An 18495-nucleotide genomic window follows, 5' to 3' on the forward strand; every position below is an offset into this window, starting at 1 on the left:
TCATCTGGTTTACTTGCCTGTTTTGTTCCCTCTGGACTGAATCTAGATAGCCCTTCTCTCATCAATAAAGAACATTGGCAACAAACAACCCAAATTCTCGCTACATGTGCGACGTATGCACTCAAGGTATCATAGAGTGAAAATATCTGTCTGGTATACAGAAAACATATACACATAAATTTACAGTGAGATGCAGTAGAGATACTGAACTTGCTGGTACCACCTATCTGCTTGATCCACAGTGTCATCAAAAAGTTGCAGATTGAAATTCTGTATTGCATAAAATCCATGTCCAACATGAATTATAATTAAATTCATGACATCACATTCATTAGTTCTCTAACTCACAACCTGTGAAACTAATCTAGACCTCAGGCTTCAGTATGTCAACAGAACTTAACTTTCATATTCATATTTGGTGGATTTGCAAAGCCACAACCAATCTGTCAGTTTCCTAATGAATCTAGACATTGGGCTATGCTATATACATTCTGTCACCATAGTCTATATTTAAAAAGAGTGGTATAGAAGTAAAATAAAAATTATCAATGTTCTTTTTGCAGAAGTTTGATGTTGCAGTTGTTTGTTTGTTTGTAGGGGAGGCACATATTCAGTCACAATTTTCCTTCTGAACTTTTGTGCAATATTTGTTCTTCTAGATTAAATGCTTATTACTCCATAATGAGCTATTACCCTCGTGCTTTTGTTTCAAAACTGAAAAAACTGTTACAAGGCTTGTCCTGTATTATAACAAAGAAAAGTTTTCACTTTCCTGTAAATGACTGTCAAACTTGAACTACAACAACCCTTTCATCAGAAATACAGTAAACACAGTTGGGAAGCTTCTTGACAAATTAAAACTGCATGCTAGACTGGGACATGAAGCTGGACCATTTCATTTATTATGAACTGAGGTATCCAAATGCAAACTGTGGTCAACTTCACAGCTTCAGACTTCCAGTAACTCTCTCCTACTTCTCAGCAAAGTAAAGCTTATTTTAGGATCAAAACTGTCATAAAAAATCAATGGATGTAAAAAAAAAACTTTGTCATTAAATTCAGTTAATCAGAAGTGTTATGTAGCATCATATTTGGCTCTAATATGTTAGGAACTTAAGACTCATTGCAGTACGACATCTAGAAATTGCTTTCACTTAGTTATTCCAAGCTGCATTAATTCCCTGTCACCTGTAGTAGTGGTACAGTATCTTTGTGACATACTTTCTCATTTGCATTCGTTCAGTTTCAGTCTGGACAAGACATTATTGCTGTTATAGGTATCACACGAAGGAGGCAGACACCCCCGAGCCACCACAAGAGGAGAACTGTGACCCACCTGCACTTGCAGAGACATGTATGCGAGAACTTGTGGGCAAGGCTTCTTTTGGCCATATTCGCAGTGTCCTGAGGCCTGTGCTAAGGTATATGTTTAGACTCTTATTTCATATATTTTCTTGTGGAAGTATATGTATGCTTAGTACCTCTGCCTAAACATGTAACATATACAGTAAAATTAAACAGGCAGTTTGCTATGTTTTTTTTTTCTTTAGTGCAACCATTGGAAAAGGATCTATTGTAAATAAGTTTAACATAGGTATACATGATTTAAAGTGTGCGTTCACAACTGACAATATTTGTGTTCAAAATTACAAGACATAATTGCTTGGTTTCAGGAGGCAAAATACGTAGTTACAAACTTCCAGTATGCTGGAGTAGCTTGGGTCAGCAACTTGTTTTAATCAATGCAATGAAAAACCAGTCCAAGTTGCAAATTTTGTACTTTTTGTTCGTTCGTTCGCTGACTAGTTTCAGACTGAGGCCCATTTTCAAATCAACATAACAAAGTAAAAAATGGCATTTCCGAAGATGTCACAAAATATGCAATAAACATTTACCGTGCACACAGTTATCTGCCATTTTCGACTTTGTTTTGTTGATTCAAAAATGGGTCTCGGCCCAAAACTAGTCATCAAATGAATAAAAAATAAAAAATTTGCAACTTGGACCAGTTTTTCATTCCATTGAAAATACGTAGTACTGCTGATAGGTACATACAAAAGTACACATCATATTCATGACTTTCAGAACCTTAGGTGCTTTCCCAGAGAGTAGAGAGGGATAGGTTGGGAAAGGTTAAAAATTATATTCATGAATACTGCAATCTTTATAGTACAGTATAATTACAAATTAACTATTTTTTTACAACCTTTCAGTTGTAAAACAGTTTACTTAAACTATTGAAATTAAACTTACATGGCTTGTTCATTTTACATTTAGCAGTATATATTGTTTTGGTGATAAAATAGTTGAACCAAGTAAATTAGTGACTAAAATTCTGATCATATGGTATAACAGGAACTGTCAGTAAATTCTCAGATGTTGCTACGTATTTAACACTTTTGGTCCCAAACTGCAACCAGAACCTCTTCTGAGAAACCATATTAGAAAGATTATTAGAAAGATCATAATACAGTAATGTAAAATTACCATTAACTGGCGAACTGCCCTGACTTCACATGGGTAAACACCAATGGTTAACAGCTGGACAACTTGCCTGGCATTGTATAAAAAAACTTGCTTGTGAATGGGTCTATATCTAGTAGTGGAAAAAGTGTCAAAATCCCTATAGTAGTTCATGACATTAGCCTTCACATAGAGATAGCAGAACATGAGGGACTTTATAATATGTGTACCTGAAAATTTTGTAATTCAGAGCAGTAGGTAACACTTTGCTATTGAATTCACATAAACTTTCATAAAGAACTTTTTTATTAAACTGTGTTTGAATTAGGAGAAATACATATAGCTGTTCAGAAATCAACATGATTATTTTTCACAAAAATTATAAAAAGTGGGCATAAGGCTTGTTTTATGTACAGTAATCATGTCAGGATATTTTATGGAATAATTTTCCGATTTGAAAAAATTTGAAGCACTGTTAATAACACACCACTGTCGGCACACCTCTCTCAGTGCTCACTGTGCTGACAGTCCAGGATGCTCCACAGGTCATTACACTATATGTATGGATACTTGTCTTGTTGAAAACATACCCATTTGCTGAGTTAAGATACGTGATATGGCTTCTTCACGACAGAGTTAACAGTGTGTCTGTCTTCTCATGTACTACTTGTGCTGGGCTGCTGAGATCATGCACAGCATTGAGTATGGCCATTCTGCATCCATCTATTCCACATCCACATTGGAACAATTGCCTTTATGTTATCATGTCGCTGCTGTCACAGCTCTGCCTTGCCTTTCCAGTGTCAAAGGACTGCAGTCTATGTTAGGGGAATGTACCTAATATCAAAAATTCATTCCAGGTGCACCCACACTGGCCCATCTTTTCCACAAATTACTCCATGGGGATGTTTCTTTTCAGTGGATGCCAGCCTGCAAATGCGTATTCACACTATTGTAATCTAAATTGCATTCTGCTCCATATGTGGCGATCTTCCATCCCGGCCATCACCTGCTCTTGGCTACAGACATCTCTCTGTGTGGCCTTGGGGCAATTCTTGCTACAAATATGGTTCCGAACATCTGATAGCTTATGTGTCAAAAACACTCAACTCCTCAGCAGTGCTACTCGCAAGTTGAAAAAGAAGTGCTTGCCATCGTCTATGCACTCAAGAAGTTTCACATATTCCTTTATGGGTCTAAGTTCCACCTCATTACAGACCACAAGTCCTTGTTTTCATTTTTTAATCCTTCTGGTTCATTGCCCACCAAAGCAGCATATGCCTCCAGCATTGGGCCCTGTTTATGTATTGTTGCAACTATGAAATAAATTTTCAGCTTACCGCACAGCATGGCAAAGTCGATGAACTGTCCCAGCTTCCGATTCGGTCGGATCCTGCTTTTGGTAAGGATGATCTCCTATGTTTTCACTTGGATGTTGAGGCTCAGTATACAGTGGAGGGTTCTCCTATTATGGGCTCCCAGATCGCAGCTGCTGTTGCTGCTGATCCAGTTTTGCGCCAAGTTGTTCACCTGGTTTAGCATGGTTGGCTAGACAGGCCTCCAGGCAGGAATTCTGATCCTTTTTGTAACTACTTTACCCACTTCCACTGTCTTTCAGTGTTTGATGCTGTTGTTTTAGCTATGGATGGGCTGTCCCCTAGAGTTGTGATCCTTTGCACCTGACGATGGAATGTGGCTCTCCTACCAAGTCACTGGACTATTGACACGTTTTTGCCTGGTGTCAATATTGACATCGCCCAGCTTGTTGTAGTCTTCTCAGTGTGCTACACAGAAGGTAGCATCATGGGCAACACTCTCCCCATGGCCCGCATCACAGCGTCTGTGGGAATGCATCTGTGATGATTTCATGGAACCATTCCTCATTTCCTACTGGGTGTTGCTTCTCGGTGCTTACTCTAAATTTCCATATGTTACCCACTGTTCTTCCACCATGCCTACAGTTCAGGCCCTCTCAAAACTTTTTGCTGTTGAAGGATTGCCTTATAAGCTTGTGATAATAAGGGTCTACAGCTTGTCTGTTGGACGTTCCACGATTTCTGTGCCCATCAAGGCATTCACCATGTGATGGCTCCTGCTTTCCATCCCCAATCTAACGGCAAGTAGAATGGCTCATCTGCATGTTCAAGATTCGATGATGTGCTTCCTACAGGTGACGGGGGATCGGATTCCAGCTGAGATACCTCATGATTACCAGCTGACTACCCTCCTGCACATGCTCATGCTGCTCCACCAGAGTCTGTTTGCGTGGACCTCAGTGCAGGTCACTTCTGGCTCTGTAGTTTGGTCTCTGGGTTCGTCTGCTAACTGAAGTGTGTTCCGACCATGCTCCACAGCTGCTGTGGCCACTGCCTCTCTATCGATGGCACCAGTGAGGGACTGGTGGCATGCCATCATCATCTCAACTGTGTCCTTGCACACTGGCAAAGGCTGCGAGGCTACTGTCGTGACCTTCACCTCCTCCCTCAGCACCTGTCCTGGCCTTGTGGGATGTCCCTGCTGGCGACTGGATCCACTTTCCTTATGGATGTCGCCATCTCCTGCCTCTCCTCTGGGGTCTGGATTGCATGTTGCCGTACTTCCTGTGATGCTTCACTGCCACCTGCACTTCCACAGCCAGCTGGGATGGTGCCATCACAATTAGTGTTCCTGGCACCCCTGCACAAGAGCCTGCTGCTTTCACTGTTGGCATACTTCCCCCCTGTATTGAGGATCCGGACATTGAGATGCTGCCAGCCCCCTTATTGCCTTCTTTCCTCCTTTATGATACTTTGGCACGGGGGGGGGGGGGGGGGAGGGGGGGGCGGCGGCCTGCTGCAGAGGCCATAGTTGTGCCAACAGTCTCCTCGACGTGCACATCAGAAGAGTGTCCTTTCCTCAAGAGGGGAAGGTTGCTATAATGGTGTACGCAACACCCAGATAGCAGCTGTGGCACCAGTCCGCCAGTGTGTTACACTTTGAATAGTCTGCCAATGTCAGCCGCCCAGAGTAGCCACCAGAGGCCACCTGCAGTGGCCTAGTGCACATGGCACACCATCCACCAAGCTGCTTACCCAGAGCCCTCTTCTGTATGGAGACAGCATAGCCAGTACTCCTTCTCAGATTGTTCTGCTGCAGATTGTACTGTTTCTATGTTTGTGGATCAGAAAACATTTGTTCCTAGTTTCCACACCACTGATTATGTCTGTCATTATTACATTTATAATTCACACCTCTATTCTGCAAAGTACTGTATGCTGTTGTGACATTTGCCTGCTTTATTTCTTCGTTGACGTCAATGTACTGCATTGTTATACTGGCTGAAACATTGGGGGTGGAAGTTCAACACTGACCACTGTAAATGATATAGCCAACAATTGCTCAATTGTGTCTCACAGTTCTTTACTTTCATTGTTCACAACCCCCCAATACTGCACAATTATATGGCCAGTTCACTGTTGCTAAATCTTGATAAGCCTCATTAATAGGTTGTAGGCAACATTAGCATACTGCTACAATAGTTTGCTGTTGAACATCTATGAGCAGTAAAAACCTAACCACCAGTTCACAGTTCTTGCAGAGTAATACGTTATATGTGACACTGTTTTTCAAATAAATTAAACAGATATCGTCATCAATTGTTAACACACGCCCTATTTGTGTCACACTTATTCCACTGTTAAGTTGATGCATGTTGTTAATCTAGCCGATACATGTTTCATGTCTGAAAATTGGCCATGGACTGACTGACTGTCTCGGGACCAAAAATTGGTCCTTTATATATCCTCACAATAATAGGCTATACATTGTTCAATGTTTAAGTTACAGAAATTACGATTGAAACATAGCTTATTCAGTTAACTGAATACATCAAAAAATTCCTTCTTTTTAACAGTTCCTTCTACTGCAAAGGTTAGACTGAATTATTTGTTTAAATAATGAAATTAAAAGATATAGTTATACAGATAATATTTTTGACTAACCTGGTAATTATTGTGGACTTAATTAAGGGCTGGCATTGCTAATATATTTATGAATAGAGCCAAATAAATACTTTAAGAATCCTAGTAATTCTTCTTCCAGATGTTTATAATTATTACAGAATTTATATTTGTTTATAAGTCAACAGTAGAATCTAAGTCACAAAACAATTACTGATTTCAAACTGTAATGATCTATAGCAAAAGATATTAACTAGGAATGGTCAAAATAAATTAGGAAATTAATTACATACAAAATTAGACCTGGTGCTATAGTCCTTAAGACTGAGTGCCAACATTTCTCTCTTGGTGAAATGCAGATTATACTCATGCATGTTAATGGTAATTAGGCAAAAATGAAAATAAAATGAATTTAAGGAGGAAATGGCAAAACAAGTAAAGAGATCCCAGCTTGCTTCATCACACTGTGTGATGGAGGATTTTATAGTGTAAGTTTCAACATTTTGGTTTCCTTGGCCAAACAAATTTTAATAGAATTATTCCTTTTCCACTTTTGCTGTATTTACTGACAAATGTGCATTTATTAATCACACTTCAGTGATTTTGGCTCCAAGCCATTTTCAGATGGACAGAAAAATGTTCCTCAAGCACTGTAGTGATGGCAGTCTTTCAAGGCCCATGCACACACAACTTGAACAGCCATATCAACAGAAAAGCTAAACCTGGTGTCACTACAAAATGAGAGCAAAATTTGTGTTTGTTGCTGTAGCCACCAGAAAGATCGCGGGAGGCGCACATTGGCACGGCGCGTCACGGACGGTAGTTGCTGCAAGTAGAGTCCCGTCCACCAGAGGGCATGCGAGAATTCGGACGCGACCTCTGCCGGCATAACAACAACAACTCCGGCAGCACGGGCCGGGCCCAGGCAGTTCACATCGGGCAGGTCTAGCAGACAGTTCCCGGTCTACACTAGGTGAAGTGCGATGGAAACGTGAATCGTGTTGCTACACAATTGGCGACGTGTAGGGTCGTTCTTTCACGTGTTGCGTCGTTGTTCCTGTTTCGCAGGTTCTCCACGGGATGGAGGATTTGGTGTGGGTTTTGGTTGCGCAGCAGACGGAGCTCATGGCCACCATGAAACAAGTGCTTCCGGCGTTGCTCTCCACGCCGTCTGCTCTGGCGCAGTTCCCTCCTCCCTTTCCCCCGTATGACGAGACGGCGGAGTATTGGGACGCATATGAACATCGCCTTCAGCAGCATTTCCAGGCATTTCATGTTGCCGATGCGGAGGTATGTCGTGCTCTCTTCTTGTCTTGGATATCTCCCTCGCTGTATCACGTTTTGCGGCAGCTAGCGCCGTTGCAGGAACCCTCGTCCTGGTCTTTTGACGCATTGTGTTCCTTGCTGTCTTCATATTATCGCCGCCGCACGCATGTTGTGGTGGCTAGGGTCGAATTCTATCAATGCAAGAAACAGCCCCATCAGTCTTACCGGGCGTGGGCAGCTACCCTGCACGGTCTTAGTCGCAAGTGTCATTTTGTCACGGAGCAGTCGTGAGAGTCGTATGCCCACGTTGTGTCGCGACGTCATTGTTCGTTCGGCCCCTGATAGGGAGGTCCGGCAACGGGCCCTGCAGTTAGAAGACCCTTCCCTCGAGGAAGTCCTGTCCATTGCTCAATCGTATGAAGTCTCTCACGCAGCAGGTCAACAGCTGGAAGCGTGGTGCGACGTCGCGGAGGTTGAGGGCGGCGCGGCCGCGTCCACTGTGTCCGGGTCGACGACGTGCGAGCGGTACAGTCCGGCCGCTGTCCCCTGTTGCCGTCCTGTGCGTCGTGCTATATACATCATGATCGGTCAGAGTGCCCCCAGCATTGGGCCGTTTGTCGCAAATGTAATAAAAAAGGTCACATTGCTAAAGTTTGCCGCTCATCCTCAAAAGAATCGAAGGAAGCAGATACAGCGGACATGGACGTTGACATTCAGGAAGTTTCATCGGGCCAGGCTCCCAAAGCATCAGCATGCAAACTCTTTATCGAGGTGTCGGTTCGGTCGCGCCGGTTACAACTGCAAGTAGATACGGGCGCGGCAGTTTCGTTGTTGAATGCACAAACTTATTCCGGCCTTGGATCGCCCCCACTGGCGCCAGTTTACCGGCATCCACGCGGTTATGGTAAACAGTCCATTCCCCTGTTGGGTCAATTCACTACCGACGTGACTTACAAATCAGTCACTCGGCCTATTACTTTTATTGTCAGTGATGTGAGCTCCGCTAACCTTTTTGGTCTGGATGCCTTTCAAGCTTTCAGTTTTTCTATCGCTGACACCATTCAGTTGGTCTCCGAAGACGTTCCCTATCAATCATTGGAATCTTTGATCTCAGACTTTCCAGATATTTTTGAGGAGGGCCTGGGGCGTGTTTCGGATTTTGAAGCTCACTTAACGTTGAAGGCGTCGGCTCGCCCGCGTTTTCTACGCGCGAGGCAGATCCCCTTGGCTCTCCGCCCTCAAGTCAAGGAAGAGCTAGACCGGCTGACAGCCCTAGGGGTCGTTCTTCCCATTTCTTCCAGTGAGTGGGCTTCGCCCCTCGTTATTGTAAGGAAGCCCTCGGGAAAATTACGTCTTTGTGGCGATTTCAAGGCCACCATTAATTCGCAATTGGTGGTGGACACCTATCCTTTGCCTCGTGCTGATGAATTGTTCTCCGCTGTGGCGGGAGGCCAATATTTTTCGAAAATCGATCTGTCGGAGGCTTATCATCAGATACCACTTGATGAGGACTCCAAACGGCTGGCGATCGTCAACACTCCGTTTGGCCTTTACCAATACCAGCGGTTGGCCTTTGGAATATCCAGTGCCCCAGCGATATTCCAGCGTTATCTTGAGCATGTCACGTCGACAATCCCTCATTGTATTAGTTACCTGGATGACATAATTGTCACAGGCCGCAGCACGAAGGAACACTTGCACAACCTTCGCACCCTCTTTCTCAAATTCAGGTCTGTGGGCTTGCATTGCAACCTGCATAAGTCAACCTTCTTCCAACCGTCCATTGAATATGTGGGCTACACCATATCTTGGCACGGCATCCAGCCACTAGGAAGTTTGGTCCAAGGTATCGTCAACCTTCCTCGGCCCGCTTCGCTGAAAGAGTTACAAGCTTTTTTAGGCAAGATAGCCTATTACCACCGGTTCATTCCCAGGGCTTCCACTATAGCCCACCCCCTGTACGGCCTTCTGCACAAGGGTGTTCCTTTTGATTGGTCGCCTGCATGCGAGCGAGCATTCACCTCGTTGAAGGGCCTCCTCCTGTCAGCCCCTTGTTTGGCTACTTTTGATCCCCATAAGCCATTGGTCCTGGCTACAGACGCTTCGCAGTATGGGGTGGGGGCGGTCCTGGCCCATCGCAATGCAGATGGTTCCGAGCAACCACTGGCATTTGCGTCTAAAATGCTTAGTCCCACGCAGGCCCATTACTCCCAGGTGGAAAAGGAGGCTTTGGCCATTGTTTACGCTGTTACCAAGTTTCACCCTTTCTTGTATGGCACAAAGTTTCAGTTAATCACTGACCATAAGCCATTAATGTCGTTATTTGACCCCGCCTCTCAGATTCCGGATAGGGCGGCCCACAGACTACAGCGCTGGGCCTTGTTCCTCTCTAAGTACCATTATGACATTCATTTTCGCCCTACAGTACAGCATGCCAATGCCGACGCACTTTCCCTTCTTCCGGTGGGCCCGGATCCTATGTTCGATCGAGAGGAGATTATGTGTTTTCATTTGGATGTGGCGTCCCGCCAAGCGGTTGATGGCTTCCCGATCACTAGTTCTCGAGTCGCCAGGGAAACAGCAGCTGACCCGATTCTCCGGCAAGTAGTTCGCCTCATTCAGCAAGGGTGGTCTTCCCGCCCTCCGGGCCGGGACTCGGACCCTCTTCGTAATTATTTTCTTCTACGAGACCGCCTCTCGGTCTTGGAAGGAGTTCTCCTTCTGGCTACCGATGATACAGCTCCTCGCGTGGTTGTTCCTGCAAGTTTACGAAGGGAGGTCCTCACGTTATTACATGCGGGGCACTGGGGTGTTTCCCGTACTAAAACCTTGGCTCGCAGACATGTGTACTGGCCCGGTATTGACAGAGAAATTGAGCACTTGGTGGCCGCCTGTTCCCAGTGTGCGAGCCAACAAGCATCTCCCAGGGCAGCGTTCTCTTCATGGCCGCCGGCAACCCAAGCATGGGAACGTGTTCACATCGATTTTGCGGGCCCGTTTCTCAATGGCTTTTGGCTCATTGTCATTGATGCTTATTCCCGATTCCCATATGTGGTTCGCTGCTCCTCAACCACTTCAGAAGTTGCAATCCAGGCACTAGCAAAAATCTTTTCTGTGGAAGGTCTGCCAATCACCCTGGTCTCGGACAATGGACCGCAGTTTATTTCGCAGACCTTCCAGGATTTTTGTAGGCGCTTCGGTATTCGGCACGTTTGCTCTCCCCCCTTCCATCCACAATCGAATGGGGAAGCCGAGCGCATGGTGCGCACATTTAAGACGCAGATGAAAAAGTATGTGCACGAATTTCCTGCCGAGGAAGCATTGATGTTTTTCTTGACGGCATACTGGACCACACCAATGGGAGAACGCAGCCCCGCAGAGCTCCTCCATGGGCGTCAACCTCGGACTCTGCTGCACCTCCTCCGGCCTGGTCCTCGCCAGTCTTCACAAAACGGAGTGCCTGGCTTTCCACTGGGTACGTCAGTCTGGGCCCGCGGGTTTGGTCGCAATCCATGTTGGATACCGGCGGTGGTCCTGCGCCGACATGGCCGCCGGCTCTATACCTTGCAGGCGGGGGACCGGGTGGTACGTCGTCACCAAAATCAGCTACGTCCACGTTCGGGCACCCACCCTCCGACCTCTCGGACACCGGCTTCCCCATTGCCGGCACCTGTGTTGGTTTCACAGGGGATGTTACCTCCTCTCCCCGCTGTGACTCTGCCGCACTGCGATGGTTCTCAGCCTTGGCAGCCTCCAGTAGCTCCAGCACCGGCATCACCATCGTTCGAGATGCCACAGCGAGAGCCGGCCCCCCTAGCAGGCCCGGTTTCTCAGGAGGCTGGTTCACCTGGGGTCATCCCTTCCCCTTTGTCCCTGCCACTGGGTCTTGACCCTCCCGAGGTGGAACAGGATCCGGCGTTCGACAGCTTGTCACCCGTTCTGTCTCGGGCTCTGGTTGTGGGACGACGGGGGCCTCGTCGTGTGGGTCACTTCCAGCCGTATTCAAAGGTTCCGGCTCGAGGGTTGGCAGATCCCCTCGACTCCGGCCACCCAGTGGATGTGGAGGTCATCGCTCCGGCCCGATGCTCCACCTTCCAATGCAGTGGATCACAGTGGCTGCACCCCAGGAGGAGTGCTGTAGCCACCAGAAAGAGAAAGATCACAGGAGGCGCACATTGGCACGGCGCGTCACGGACGGTAGTTGCTGCAAGTAGAGTCCCGCCCACCAGAGGGCGCGCGAGAATTCAGACGCGACCTCTGCCAGCATAACAACAATAACAACAACAACTCCGGCAGCACGGGCCGGGCCCAGGCAGTTCACATCGGGCAGGTCTAGCAGACAGTTCCCGGTCTACACTAGGTGAAGTGCGACGGAAACGTGAATCGTGTTACTACATTTGTTAATAACTGAAATAAATATTACCAAATGATGGGTACTAATCATAGCTCCACAAAATGCTATACAATACTAGCTCTCTTTTGTGATGATTTGGTGCTTATGTTTATGTAGGAAACCATTGCATCATCTGCAGGTCTTTTTGTATTATGGAGCAATTTTCTAGTTGTGCTTCCTCCCTACATCCAAATGTATTGCTGGAAACAGCCTCAGAGAGAGAGAGAGAGAGAGAGAGAGGGGGGGGGGGGGGGTTGATAATTTCCCTGTTACACTTCCTTGTAGTATACCTCATGCTACTTTCAATTTTGATTATGTTTCACCATCAAAGAACAACATATTATGTTCTGTATAAGACAACTTGACATCTTCAGTCCACTCTCTGGCTTTTTAGCAGACACTAGCAATATGGGATAATGTAGACAGCTTCCCAGAAGAAAATACTGGTATGTTCAGTTCGGTACAATGACTTACAGTCTACTGTATCTCATAAACAGAAAGAGTGGGCTCTGCTTCACATAAAAGGTGGCTGCAAGATCCCATACCTAAGTTGTGTATTTTTCTTGTTATTAATCATATTTACTTTGCAGTAAATTCCTGTTTCATTGTTTCTTCACGATGCTGCATGTGTAAAATTATTGTTTCCCATTCTTGAGTATTTTATGTTCTGAATAACATGTAAACATTTTTACCACAGCAATTGAAGGTAGTGCTTTATTTCTGTGACACATATATCTTTCTGTGCAGCACAAAACTTACCTATTTAGATACTGAAATAAATATTTACAGCAATTCTATATCACATAACTGTATTATAATGCAATGGCTATATACATTTCAGGCACTTGGATTTACATGAGCTGTGGGTGCCAAATCAGTTTGCAATACACACATTCCGAATCATCATGTTTTCTATACAGGTAAGAATTTGCAGTAAAAAAGAATGTATTCTAGTTACAAAAGAATATGCTTGGTACATACACACCTTAAATCTAATATGTAGCATTTTTGAATGACCCATTGAAGTTGTACTTTCAACTAATAAACAGTACCCTTTCATGAATCACAATTGCTGATATTTTTGCTGCTCTCATTAAAACAGTATCCTTAGTTGTAGACATTTCGAGAGTCACCTAATCTGATGTGCTTTCTGACAATATTATCAGAAGGATAGATTACTACTCACCATAAAGTGGAGATGTTGAGTCATAGAGAGGCACAACAAAAAGACTGCTAAACAAGTAAGCTTTAGAGTAAAAGGCCTTCTGAAGCAAACCACACACACACACACACACACACACACACACACACACACACACACTGTTTTGTAATTGCTGATGTGAGACCATCACATATTGGTCTCTGCAGTAATCCAGTAGACGGTAGTATAGCATTCTTTGCCCATTTCCTGTAGTCTTCTAAAGAATGAAGGATACCATCAGTTACGAAACACCCCAGATACATACATACAGTGGTTTAACAATGGCATACTTCAGTCTATCTGGGAAAATACCCTGCTTCAGAGAGCTATTACATATGTGGCTAAGAATCCCACTTATCTCTTGGGAACAAGCTTTTATTATCCTGCTGGAAATGCCATCAATTCCACATGAGCTTTTATTCTTGAGAGAGTTTATTATCTTCCTAATTTCAGAAGGAGAGGTGGGTGGAATTTCAATTGTATCAAATGGTGTGGGTAAGGCCTCTTCCATTAACTGCCTTGCTTCTTCCAATGAACATTTAGATCCTATTTTCTCTACAACATTTAAAAAATGATTATTCAAAATGTTTTCAACTTCCGGCTTGTTGTTTTTCACGTTTCCATTCACTTTGATGGTAATGTCGTCATCCTGTACTCTTGGTTGCCCTGTCTCCCTTGTAATAATAATCCAAACTGTATTGCACTTTGTATTATTAGATGCCATCCTTTCTCAAATGTACTCACCTTGAAAACCATCCACATTTAACTTAAGTGCTAGCTGCTTTAGGCAGAATTGAGTGCTGGGATTTCTTCAATTGCAGCACTTAAAAACAGGAATATTTTCTGCATGTGTCTAAATTATGTACTTAGGTGTGGAGAAAACTTTAAAAAAATATTCACTTTTCTGCCTTGTGGTTTTCATCCATCTGCAAAACAGTTGATAAACAATATGTAAATTGGTCTAAGAAGTCTTCATGGTAATTACTAGCATGCTCAAAGGAGAGAGTTCTGTGGAGTGCTACTTCAGACATTCATCATGCTTTTTGCAGAAGGCAACATATCATTTGTATGTTGTGTTGTTCATTGCCTGTGGGAATGAACATTAGGAGAACATTTAAAAAAATAGTGTGATGGTATTTCAATGCATCCATTTCTGCTAGTAATAAAGCTGTGAAACTGTCATTTCTGTCTCTTTGAACACACAGATCTCCAAAACTAATAGAGATATTGTCGCAGAGATTTCACAGGTAACCGGAGTGTAACTTGTGGTACCATATAGGCTTATCTCATCAAAAAAAGATATCATAATTTAAAGTTTCTAACACCTGAACTTTTCATATTGAGGACTTAGAAGGAGAGCTCTTTGTTTTACATGGGGAAAAAAACTTTCAGTAGCCAAGATCACATAAATTACTCTTTATTCTTCACTAGTGGTTTCGACAGTTGTAACTGTCATCTTCTGGTCTTCAAAATTTTTTTGTTATAAAACATGTTCCAATGTGAGTTCATGCCTCATGCCCTGTTGTCATTGTGGTGGATAAAGTACAGCACATGATGCATGTGTTTGCCAAGAATAAAACCATTTTCAATTAAAATGCACCCTGTGTGCCAGGCATGTTCATGCACATAACACTCACAGAGGGCTGTTAATTCTTAAAATGCTTGATATACACTAAAATGCACATTTGTACACCTTTTTCCATTTGCGTGACATGTTATATACATTTTGGGTTCACCTTAGCTAACGTATACAGTGCAGCTCAGTTTTACAACAAAAGGTTTTATAACAAAAATCATTTTGCAGTCCAGAAGATGACAGATGCAACTGTGAAAACCAGTTGTCAGTACCAGAGACTAATTTATGCGATCTTGGCTATTGAAAGTTTTTTATCTAAAACTGTTGTGTCTGTCTTGTTTGTCTATTTCAACATGTAAATCTCCAAAACTACTAGACAAGTTTTAAATGGATTTTCACAGGTACCTTGTGCATATCTTGAGGCAATGTATAGGCTTTACACCATCACAAGCACAACACAAAAAAAGATATCATAATTTAAGGTTTTATCTAAAATTCATCTGCTCAGCTTAGTAGTGGAGATATTTAATCATTACGGCATAGAATACCAAAGAATTAGTAGATGGCACCAGTAGTTCCATAGTACACAAAAGAACCAATAGATGGTACTGTTAGTTTTTTTGACTCAGTGACAGATGTATTTTCTGAAGTTTATTCTATTAACAGAATTGAGCACTGCAATACAAACTAACAGCGAATTTATATGGGTAGGATGTACAGATTTACTGATTTCACTTTGTGTATTGAAAACTTAACAACATTGCTTTTCTTATTTTGAAAAGTTTCATTTATATTTGACTTCTTTCCAAGGAAAGTTTTTTACGTCTGCGACAGAAGCATTTTCAGAAGTTTATGTCAGTGACAGAATTAAATGCTGCAATTTTATCTTTACAAATGCAAACTAACATTGAATTTATTTGGTTAGGATATATACATTTACCTTTTTTGCTTTGTATGTTGAAAACATAATGACATTGCTTTGCTTCTTTTGTTAGTTTTTATTTATATTATTTGCTAGTAAATGTATTAAGTTTGCTTTGTGATTTGGTTGTCTGCTCATTACATTGTTATTTCGTTTTTTTTATAAATAAAAATTCCTAAAAAATGGTCGTCTTTCTGAATACATCAGAATGGCTAAAAGACAGGACTATGTGGTCTCAAGAATCTAATGAATATCATGAGGCGAAAATTGCTGCGCCTCAAGAACATCAGGCTGCAAGGGAGCACTGTAATTCTGATTAAGAGCATCGTGCATTATCTTGTTCCTCAGAACCCTTCATTCGCAGATGCTTAAAGTTAATTCTCTTTAACATAACATTGTCGATGTGGAAATTTTAATGGGAAGTGGAGCAGGCAATTGAGGTTTTATACCTCGTATTCCGCGTATTCCTGACAAATTACCAACGCTTTTCAAAAGTATGCAGTTACCAGTTAGCTTATGTTACGCCTTGGCCGTAAACAAAGCAAAAACCTGGACACTGTGTGATGTGTTAGTAAAATAAACAAGCTCTTTGTTCCTGTCTTCAATCATACTACTCCAGACATTGTATACAAAGAAGCTTTATAAATAAAAAAATAAATACTACCTGTACAAAGTCTCAGGCATGTCTATAAACAAATAGCTGGACAGTGCCACATGTCCCAACTAGTTATAAATATTTTTATATTCTGCAATAGAAAAATGTGATAGTTTCCTATTTTAACATATATTACCAAAAATATTTTATGGTCGACTTACAGCCATGTAACTTTGTAGGACTGATACTTATAAGGTGCTTTCACAATACCCTTTGTGTTTCAGGCTCAGTATTCATACACTGTAGTGGAAACACTAATGGCTCATCTCGATGATAATTCAAAATCCAACCCTAAAATTCGAACAAGTATTGCTGATGTTCTTTCCAAGATAATAGCAATTGCAGCAGGTGAAAGTGTTGGTAAGTGTTCCAAAATATATAGTAAAAAATTTGAGAACCTTAGTGCAAGACAATAAATACATTGCAAAATATAATAGCTTGTGGCTTTGTTTCCCATGTTTAATATGTGTGTGTTCGTAATTTCTTGTCAACAGCCACACACATATCATTCTTTTGTTTTTGGTTCCTGTATCTTTGAAAGTAAATGACAAAATGAGGAATATTTTATGTATATTCCAACAGACTACGTGCTCATAAAGTTGTAACAAGTCATTTAGGAACATTTAATTGATTTTCCAAACACTAATGTAATCTTTCCATAGAGTTGATGGAACACGTACTGAATATATACTAAATGTGGAATTGTAAAATTCACTGTATTCCTGTACAAAGGACTCACATATCTGAAGCCCCATCTGTCAGTAAAAGAGGCAGTGTGTTTTTCCCAAGTGCTGCAGCATATGCTTTTAAATAACCACATCCCTACAGTTACGTACATTTGAGTTCCTGTTCTTACTTTGCCTGGAAAATTTTGCGATGTGCTTTTGGCAATAAATGCCTTTGTTGTGATTGTAGTGAATAGTAGATTTTCTTTGTAATTTATTTTTCAGGTCCTTCTGTTCTTGAAATCATTAACTCCCTTTTGATGCACCTCCGTGTATCAGTTACTCGAGAAGCACCATCAGATGACCCACAAGCCCAGCGAGATGAGAAATTGTACCAGGAGGCTTTGATTAATGCACTAGGTGAATTTGCCAACCATTTGCCTGATTACCAGAAAATCGAAATAATGATGTTCATCATGAGTAAAGTGCCATACCCTTCACTGGACCATCTTCGTGGCTTTAGTGGACCAGGGGATGTACTGTTACAAAATATTCTTCTAAAATCATTGTTGAAGGTGAGTGTAATTTACCAATTATTTTTAAATCAAATTTACTGATTAAATCAGTAGCAATAATTTACTGCTTTCTATCTGTCTGTTTACTTTTTCCATAATCTTGCCTAATCATCTTGCTTCACAACAACCTGGACCGAGATCTGAGTGCACAGAGAGTAGCAGAGATTCAGATCCTAGCACATAAACAGTACTGCAAATAGTAGGATATACAAGAAGGGCTGAAATGTTAACGAGAACTTTTCTCTGACAGTTAGTAGAACACTAGTTCTGAATTCTCCCATCTTAGTCAACAAGTTATGGATATGACCCAGAAACCATGCCAAAATCCAGCCAATGGAAGACTCCTTCATCACCAAGACCAAAGAAAAACAAGGCAGATGAGATCCCATGTGAAGACAATGTCTTCTTTTTTTTCTTTTTTTAATTAAATCAAGGGGATCATTCCCCATCCGTTTGCTCTCCAGAGTACGACAGTCAGCCGACATTACTACCTGCAGTTGCTAAAATGATTACATGAAGCAGTGAGGAAAAGAGGCCCCATTGTGGCAATCATGAGATTGTCATTTTCGTAATGCCAATGCTTTTGCCCAAACAGCACTGAGTGTCAGGCAAGTTTTGGGCAAAAACCAAATGAGAACAGATTCTAACCCACCCTACTCAGGTGACTTTTTTCATTACCGAGAATGAAAAGAACTCTGAAAGGGAAGTATTTTCAAGATGTAGAAGAAATGGGGAGAAAATCGCTGGAGGCCCTAAACAGCATAACTTCATACAAGTTAAAAAACTGTTTCCACCAACAGAAATAACAGTGGGACAAGTGTGTTATGTCTGATGAACACTA

The 18495-nt window shown here is 42.4% G+C and overlaps 1 protein-coding gene across 2 annotated transcripts in view; it reads left to right on the plus strand.

The window, feature by feature from the left end:
* Positions 1 to 18495, plus strand: part of LOC124802532 (protein EFR3 homolog cmp44E) — an 87559-nt gene that overhangs the window by 12513 nt on the left and 56551 nt on the right. For both annotated transcript variants that reach the window (XM_047263386.1, XM_047263387.1), the window contains exons 7-10: positions 1278 to 1421; positions 12902 to 12980; positions 16639 to 16774; positions 17365 to 17654. In XM_047263386.1, coding sequence (XP_047119342.1) covers positions 1278 to 1421; positions 12902 to 12980; positions 16639 to 16774; positions 17365 to 17654 — 649 coding nt within the window. The remainder of the gene's footprint in view (positions 1 to 1277; positions 1422 to 12901; positions 12981 to 16638; positions 16775 to 17364; positions 17655 to 18495) is intronic.

Source organism: Schistocerca piceifrons, chromosome 6 (genome assembly GCF_021461385.2).
Source record: "Schistocerca piceifrons isolate TAMUIC-IGC-003096 chromosome 6, iqSchPice1.1, whole genome shotgun sequence".
Classification (NCBI taxonomy): Eukaryota; Metazoa; Arthropoda; class Insecta; order Orthoptera; family Acrididae; genus Schistocerca; species Schistocerca piceifrons.